The 8,698-nt window shown below is 41.3% G+C and overlaps 1 protein-coding gene across 2 annotated transcripts in view; it reads left to right on the top strand.

Moving 5' to 3' along the window:
* Positions 1-4,247: 4,247 nt before the first annotated feature.
* Positions 4,248-8,698, top strand: part of fxn (frataxin) — a 30,072-nt gene continuing 25,621 nt past the window's right edge. Inside the window, exons 1-2 of one of the 2 annotated variants that reach the window (XM_081611175.1) lie at positions 4,248-4,430; positions 8,431-8,514. In XM_081611175.1, coding sequence (XP_081467301.1) covers positions 4,320-4,430; positions 8,431-8,514 — 195 coding nt within the window. In that variant the 5' untranslated portion in view covers positions 4,248-4,319. Of the gene's footprint in view, positions 4,431-7,588; positions 8,126-8,430; positions 8,515-8,698 lie in introns of those variants that run through there. The other variant, XM_008419304.3, reaches the window with a different exon arrangement.

The following is an 8,698-nucleotide window of genomic DNA, read 5'->3' as shown; positions in this document are numbered from 1 at the left end:
ACAAAGAAGCAATATATATTGCTTCTTTGTATATATATATATATATATATATATATATATATATATATATATATATATATATATATATATATATATATATATATATATATATATATACTACTACTACTACTGCAATGCTACTACTCAAGTAGTCAGAGGGGCTACATGCAAAGACTGTGGGAGGAATGGTTAGCTCGACATCCCCAGTCAACACTAACTGCCAAACAACTAGTAGCTCAGTGTTCCAACATCCGCAAACGGCAACTGCTGTCACAACTTGAGATTGACGAGGTACGACACAAGTGCTACGGGAAGGAGCCAGGATGCCAGGTCAGAAGGGAGTCAACTACAACTCTCCGCCCAGAGACTGGGTATGTAGCCCCAGTAATGAACGAACCATCTGAGCTGAACGAGGCAGCAACTGACCTGAGAGAGAGAATCATGGCCCGAATGAACACCAGACGACCCCGACGCCAATTACAACGGCTGAGTGAAGTACCATCAGAAAGTCTCATTGAAGTCTCATTGAAGATGTGAATGCATCCTCAATGTATCCTTGAGATAACAACAGAGCAGACCCACCCAGGCTGGAGACTGAACAATACTGGAAAGGCATATGGGAAAGGGAGGCGTCCCACAACAGCAATGCACAGTGGCTAACCTCTCTATGAGAGGACCACAGCAACCTCCCTGAACAAGCCCCGGTAACCATCACTGTGGCAGATGTCCAAGACAGAGTCTCGGGTATGAAAAACTGGACAGCACCAGGACCTGACATGATCCATGCCTACTGGCTTAAGAAACTCACTGCCCTCCATGAGCGACTGGCAGCTCAACTGAACCAGCTGCTACAAAATGCGACTCACCCTGAATGGTTAACTGAAGGGCGCACAATCCTGATACAGAAGGAACCCTCAAAGGGTTCAGTCCCATCCAACTATCGGCCAATAACCTGTCTCTCTACAACATGGAAGCTCATGTCAGGCGTCATAGCGGCTAAGATAAGCGGGCACATGGATAAATACATGAGCAAGGCACAGAAGAGCATAGGCATAAATAGCAGAGGAGCCAAACATCAACTCCTTGTAGACCACACAGTCACCCGAGACTGCAAAACCCCACACACCAATCTGTGTACCGCTTGGATTGATTACAAGAAAGCCTATGACTCAATGCCACACACTTGGATCATTGAATGCTTAGAGATGTACAACATCAATAGGACTCTAAGAGCCTTCATTGCAAACTCGATGGGGCTGTGGAAAACCACCCTTGAAACCAACTGCAAACCACTTGCACAAGTGTCTATCAAATGTGGCATATACCAAGGAGATGCTCTGTCCCACTGCTGTTCTGCATAGGCCTGAACCCTCTCAGCCAAATCATCACAAGACTGGCTACGGATACCGACTCAAGAATGGGGCCACGATCAGTCACCTCCTCTACATGGATGACATCAAGCTGTACGCCAAGAGCGAGCGAGACATCGACTCACTGATCCACACCACCAGGATCTACAGCACTGACATTGGGATGTCATTCGGACTAGAGAAGTGTGGTCGGATGGTTACAAAGAGAGGGAAGGTCGCCCACACAGAAGGGGTCTCACTCCCAGAAGGAACAATAGCAGACATAGAGCACAGCTACAAGTACCTGGAATACCACAAGCAATGGCAACCTCGATGAGGTCACAAGGAAAGGAGCCACAGCCAAATACCTCCAACGAATAAGGCAAGTCCTGAGAAGCCAGCTCAATGGCAAGAACAAGATCCGTGCAATAAACAGCTATGCCTTACCAGTAATCAGATACCCTGCCGGAATAATTAGCTGGCCAATGGAAGAGATGAAGGCCACGGATGTTAAGACTAGGAAGCTACTAATCATGCATGGAGGATTCCACCCCAAATCCAGCACCCTGAGACTGTACACGAGCCATAAGGAAGGAGGCAGAGGACTAGTGAGTGTGAGAGCCACTGTCCAGGATGAAACATCCAAGATCCATAAATACATCTAGGACAAAGCCTCAACGGACGATGTGCTCAGCGAATGTCTCAGGCAATGGGGAACAGAAGACAAGGTGCTGGAAGTACCATCATGGGAGGACAGGCCCACATGGGATGTACCACCGACAAATAACTGAAGTGGCTGATGTCAGGAAAACCTACCAATGGCTGGAGAAAGCTGGACTCAAGGACAGCACAGAGGCTCTCATCCTGGCCGCCCAGGAACAGGCCCTAAACACCAGAGCAATAGAGGCTCAGATCTACCACACCAGACAAGACCCAAGGTGTAGGTTGTGCAAGGAGGCCCCTGAGACAGTCCAGCACATAACACCAGGGTGCAAGATGCTGGCAGGGAAAGCATACATGGAACGACATAACCAAGTGGCGGGCATAGTGTACAGGAACATCTGTGCAGAATATGGACTGGAAGCCCTGAGATCAACGTGGGGAACACCCCCAAAAGGTAGTGGAGAATGACCGAGCTAAGATCCTGTGGGACTTCCAGATCCAGACAGACAAGATGGTAATGGAGAACCAACGGGACATTGTGGTGGTGGATAAACAACAGAGGAAAGCCGTTGTGGTGGATGTAGCAATACCAAGTGACTACAACATCAGGAAAAAGGAGCATGAGAAACTGGAGAAATACCAGGGCCTCAGGGAGGAACTGGAAAAGACCTGGAAGGTGAAGACCACAGTGGTGCCTGTGGTCATCGGGGCCCTCGGGGCAGTCACCCCCAAACTGGAGCAGTGGCTCAAACAGATCCCAGGAACAACATCAGACATCTCAGTCCAGAAATGTGCAGTTCTAGGCACAGCCAAGATACTGGAGGAGAACCCTCAAGCTCCCAGGCCTCTGGTAGAGGACCCGAGCTCAGAGGATGAAACAGACCACCCGCGGAGGGTGAGAAGGGAATTTTTTTATTTTTTTTATATATTTTTTTTGTCATAGTACCCCCAAGAATTTAAAACTACTTTCACCCCTGGGGTTACCTAACTAGAGGTTGTGTACAAGACAATGTTGAGTGTTTTAATTTTTCATCTCCTTGGCTGGTTTTTGTCACATGAGAAACCAATTAACATGACAGTCATTTTTTTGGACTGTGGGAAGAAGCCGGAGCCCCGGAGAGAACCCACGCATGCACAGTAAGAACATGCAAACTCCATGCAGCTTGCTTTACTCTCAGCAGTTCATTGGGTGTCAGAGGTAAGACCAATAAAATCATTCATTTCTTCAGATTCTAGTTCATTAGTCAGTTTGCAACATAATCAGTCAGACAGTGGACCAAATATATTCATTGAACACAACAAACACTGGGCTGCACAGTGGTGCAGTTGGTAGCACTGTTACCTTGCAGCAAGAAGGTCCTGGGTTTGATTCCAGGCTTCAGATCTTTCTGCGTGGAGTTTGTGTAGTGGAGAGAGGGGTGTGTATGTGAATTTTACCCAAAAATAATAATAGTATGTATTTATAATGAGATTTTTAATCGATGCATATGTTTAGAACCACCTAGTGGTGAGATGCGTAACTGCATGCAACGGGTCCTTCAGGCGCTTTCACGGCTCCCCCACCAGAATTCTGAGGAATGCTGGTGGAGATAGGTGCGAGTGAGGCAGCTCCTCACTACTTTTTATTTTTTATTTTTACTTGGGGTCATATTTTTCTAGTTCAACAATTAACGAAATATTGTACATCTAACATCTACGAATATAATTTGTAAAGTTTTCTTGTGGTTGGACTGGAAAAATATGACCCTATGAGTGGGAGCTGCGCCAGTTGGTGTTCGTGGCTGATCACTCAGTCAAGACGCTAATTGTGTCTTCTTTTATTTTTCAGATGAGAAGATGAGAGAAACAGAAGGGAAGAAATAATAATGATCAGATTAGGAGTAGGTCATACCTATTTAAATGACATTTTATGTCTAATAGGGAGGAAAAATAATGATAAATGTGAAAGATGTGGAGAGAAAGAGAATGTAGAATTGTAAAACATGAACCTGAAAGGGAGAAATTGAGAAGAATGGTTGGAAGGACAGGTCAAGAATGGAGTCTTAAAGGAATATTGGGAAATGAAGGAAACATAGTGGATATTTACAGATTAAGGAAAGCAGCATTTATTTATCTTCAGATTACAAAATTAAAAAATAGAATTTAATAGATGTAAAGTAGTGTTGCTACACACTCGTGTATAGTAGGTGGCGGTATGCACCTTAAAGTTGCTGCGATCCGCCATAATGAAGAAGAAGAAGAAGAAACGAAAGAAGAAGAAGAAGAAGAAGAAGAAGAAGAAGAAACGAAAGAAGAAGAAGAAGAAGAATGCTTCTTTTTACAAAAACATGGAACATTTCTCCACAGATCTGCCACCTTGCAGGTTCAAAGCTTCACCTGGGGACAGCGAAGAAAACTGCGGGGACATACTTTCATCAGGTAACACCCAGGGATAACATCCACACAGAAAATGTCTGTGGTTTTGAAACTGCTTCATGGTGTAAACTGGGTCCCGTTTTCTGAAACGGGATAAACGATAATCCCGAGTAAATTATGGGGTGACTATGTGCACATCCTGGGTTTTTGGTTTCAAAAAGCCGTTCAGCCGATATCCCGAGTGAAGGTAATCCTTACTTTGTAGTTGAGACCTAGCACGAGGAAAGTATCAGAAGAGAGTGATCACACCGCGATTAGATGGTTTATCGTAAGAGGTCTTGTGTGAAAATCTGTTCCCCTGTGAAAATCTGTTCCCTCTGTGTCGGGAGTCAGAGAGACTGGTTTGACCACTTTCACGGCGCCTCTGATCAATTTATTGGTAAAACAACTCATGATCATCTCAAGGTTGTAACTTTAAGTTAAATCAGCATCTAACAAAATTGTAAAATAAATAAATAAATAGGTCTTGTGTGGAGCTTTTCTTCTGGGCCAGTGTTACGTCAATCCGCGTTTCCCCATCAAATTAATATTATTACTATTATTATTATCATTATTGTTGTTATTATTGTTACTATTATTAGTTTCCCGCAAAAACGTGAAGAAAGAGACAACTTTGCCGAAACATGTCGTTTGAGCTTTCACGGTGTCCGTAGTTCCCTACGCGCGTGCTTTCTCAGTGCTCATCACGAGCACGCGCGTATTTTGCCGCGTGGGCGGGGCGGAGCGGCAAGAAGACGCCGGGAAATAATCTGTTTCCCACATAATGGAAACAAATTAATTTACCAGCAAGTCTTTTACTGTGTTCATTCCTCTCTTTATCAACAACAAATCCTGTGATTTTTATAACATTTGCTCTTTATTTGCCAAAGTTAGGAGTGGGGAACAAAATATTTTAGCTCTCTCAGCCGAACAGAAATAATCTGTTCCCCCTACATAAAATGGAAACAAATTAATTTACCTGCAAGTCTTTAACTGTGTTAATTCGTGTCATCATCAACAAGAAATCCTGCAAGTTTGAAAGCTTTTGCTCTTTATTTGCCAAAGTTAGGAGGGAGGAACAAAATGTTTTATCTCTTTCCGCCACCTAAAATAATCTGTTCTCTCTCTAAAATGGAAACTAATTAATTTACCTGCAAGTGTTTAACTGTGTTGATTCCTCTTATCATCAACAACGGATCCTGTGGATTTGGTGACATTTGATCGTTATTTGCGAAAGTTAAAGGAGGGAAACAAAATATTTTGGCCACCTGAAATAATCCGTTTTCCCTCCATTTCATAGGAACAAATTAAATAACCAGCAAGTTTTTAACTGGGTTTATTCTTCTCTTCATCAATAACAAATATTGTAAATTTGAAAACATTTGCTCATTATTTGCCAGTTATGAAGGGGGAACCATATTTTAGCTATTGTAGCAGCCTGAAGTAATCTGTTCCCCTCTATTACATGGGGAAAAGCTTTTATTATTGTCCTTCAGTAATAAATATTGCCAGATTTATATTATAAATATTACCAGATTTATATTATAAATCTGGTAATATTTAATCAATATTTGCAAGAGTTATTGGGGGGAACCAATAACTCTTGTCCACCTGAAATGATTATTTCCCCCTACATAATATGGGAACAAATTACCTTTCCAGCACATATATCTGGAAAGTTTGATGTGCTGTTTGGAGACATTGACTTTTTATGTTTCAAAGTTATTGTGGGTGAACCAAATATTTTAGCTGTCTGAAATAACCTACTCTTTGTAAGGGGATTATTTCAGGTGGCTAAAATATTGGTTCCCCCCAAGTAAGTTTGGCAAATTAAAAGTAAATATTACCAAATTCACATGATTTGTTGCTGATGAAGAGAGGACTAAGCACAGTTAAAAACATTGTGAGAAAATAATTAACTCCCATGTTATGTAGGGAGAACAAGTTATTTCAGGCAGCTAAATCAGCTAAAATATATGGTTCCCCGATCATAACTTTGGCAACTAAGAATCAAATGTAACCAAAATCACAGGACTTGTTGATGAAGAGAGGAATAAGCACAGTTAAATACTTGCCAGTCATTTAAATTGTACCTATGAAATGGAAGGGGAACAGAAAATTTCAGGTGGCTAAAATGTTTGGTTCCCCTCCTTTAACTTTGGCAAACAATTATCAAATGTCACCAAATCCACAGGATTTGTTGTTGATGATGAGAGGAATCAACACAGTTAAAAACTTGCTGGTGAATTAATTTGTTTTTATTTTATGTAGGAGGAACAGATTATTTCAGGCGGCTGAAAAAGCTACAATATTTTGTTCCCCCCTCCTAACTTTGGCAAATAAAGAGCAAATGTTATCAAAATTACAGGATTTGTTGTTGATGATAAAAGGATAAAACACAGTTACAGACTTGCAGGTAAATTAATTTGTTTCCATTTTATGTAGGGGGAACAGATTATTTCAGGCGGCTGAAAGGGCTAAAATATTTTGTTCCTCCCTCCTAACTTTGGCAAATAAAAAGCAAATGTTATCAAAATCACAAGATTTGTTGTTGATGAAGAGAGGAATGAACACAGTTAAAGACTTGCTGGTAAATTAATTTTTAATTTTTTCGAGGGGGAACAGATTATTTCAGGCAGCTGAATCCGCGCTTTCTGATTGAACTGTCACATTCAACAGGCTGTGTTATCCAGAAAGCAGTTGGGCACAATATCGCAACACCTGGGGCAGCCTACTATATAAAGTACTCGGGGATCACTTCTTTATTATTACACATCCACATTTGTAGAGTACAGAACAAATCGGGTCCCGTATCGGTTCAATACGGGACAGGTGGCAACCCTAACTGTAGCGTCTATTCTATGTGCCTTATAATCCGGTGCGCCTTATAGTGCAGAAAATACGGTACTGAAGGTCAATATACACTGCTCAAAAAAATAAAGGGAACACTCAAATAACACATCTTAGATCTGAATGAATGAAATATTCTCATTGAATACTTTGTTCTGTACAAAGTTGAATGTGCTGACAACAAAATCACACAAAAATCATCAATGGAAATCAAATTTATTAACCAATGGAGGCCTGGATTTGGAGCCGCACACAAAATGAAAGTGAAAAAACACACTACAGGCTGATCCAACTTTAATGTAATGTAATTAAAAATGGAAAAACAGAAAATAGTAGCAAAAACCTTCAATCAACAAAACAAATGCAAACAAAAAATGCTACCCCCACAAATAAAATGCAATCATGAATAAAATGCTGCAATCGCAAAAAACACTGTAATCACAGGAAAAAGTGGAGGCAAAGCTGCTAGTGCAACTACACACTAATTCCACAAAATATAAGTGCTCCAGACCTGTAGGGGGAGTTAAACAAAGAACGAATATCACATTTTGTAGAGTAGTGTTGCCCAACTCTTGTCCTCGAGGCACACTGCCCTACATGTTTTAAATGCTTCCATGCTTCAATGTGCCTCATTCAGCTGACTGTAGTTCAGCAAACACCTGTTAATTGAAATCACCTGGGCAATAATTGATTCATCAATGCAGACAGTGTGGCTGGAGGACCAGGGTTGAGAAATACTGGTGTAGAGGCCTGTTTGAGTACACTTGTCCAAACCGGCATACAATTAATTTCATCATAATAACTTCACTCAGAAAACCTGACTTTGTATGCAAAGCTAAAGTTGGCTTCTGATTGTAGCTTCCAATTCGGTAAGTGGCTAAAGGGCTGGTCCACCCAATTTTACACAACCTTGAGTGTCTGCTCTAGCTTAAAACCTGCAAGACACTTTAACTGTGACTAGAATATTGTGGCAGTTTTTATTGCAACTGTTGGCTGAAAAGAAAATGATTCCAATAACTGCAGAAGTAAGGGAGCTCAACATCAGGCTTTCTGCAATTTAACCATTGTTTTGTCTTTACTTTTTAAATTAAAGTTGCTGGAATTTTTTTTTTTCACACCCTAAATAATCTGCTTTTTAAATTTTTAACTAATCCGGTTTTCCCCCTGATTTTAGCTCCAAATGCTCTCTGTCCTGCAAAAGGCTCGAGGTTGGACATCACACCGCCTGCATCCCAGTGTCCTTCAGCCTGTTGGGGAGGTCAGACAGTTCACTGCTAGTCACACATTTACATTCACATATGCTTATGATGCTGGTCTTTAAGTTTTGCTTTCTCAAGGTAAAATAACTGTGCAACAAAATCACACTTTGATGTTTAAGCTCCACATATGGGCTTAGATACATCCATTTATTCTAAATATAATTATTTGTGCTAAGAAATGTT

Source organism: Poecilia reticulata, chromosome 9, assembly GCF_904066995.2.
Source record: "Poecilia reticulata chromosome 9, P_reticulata-male-v2, whole genome shotgun sequence".
NCBI classification, from domain to species: Eukaryota; Metazoa; Chordata; class Actinopteri; order Cyprinodontiformes; family Poeciliidae; genus Poecilia; species Poecilia reticulata.
This window is presented reverse-complemented; position numbering and strand designations above follow the sequence as displayed.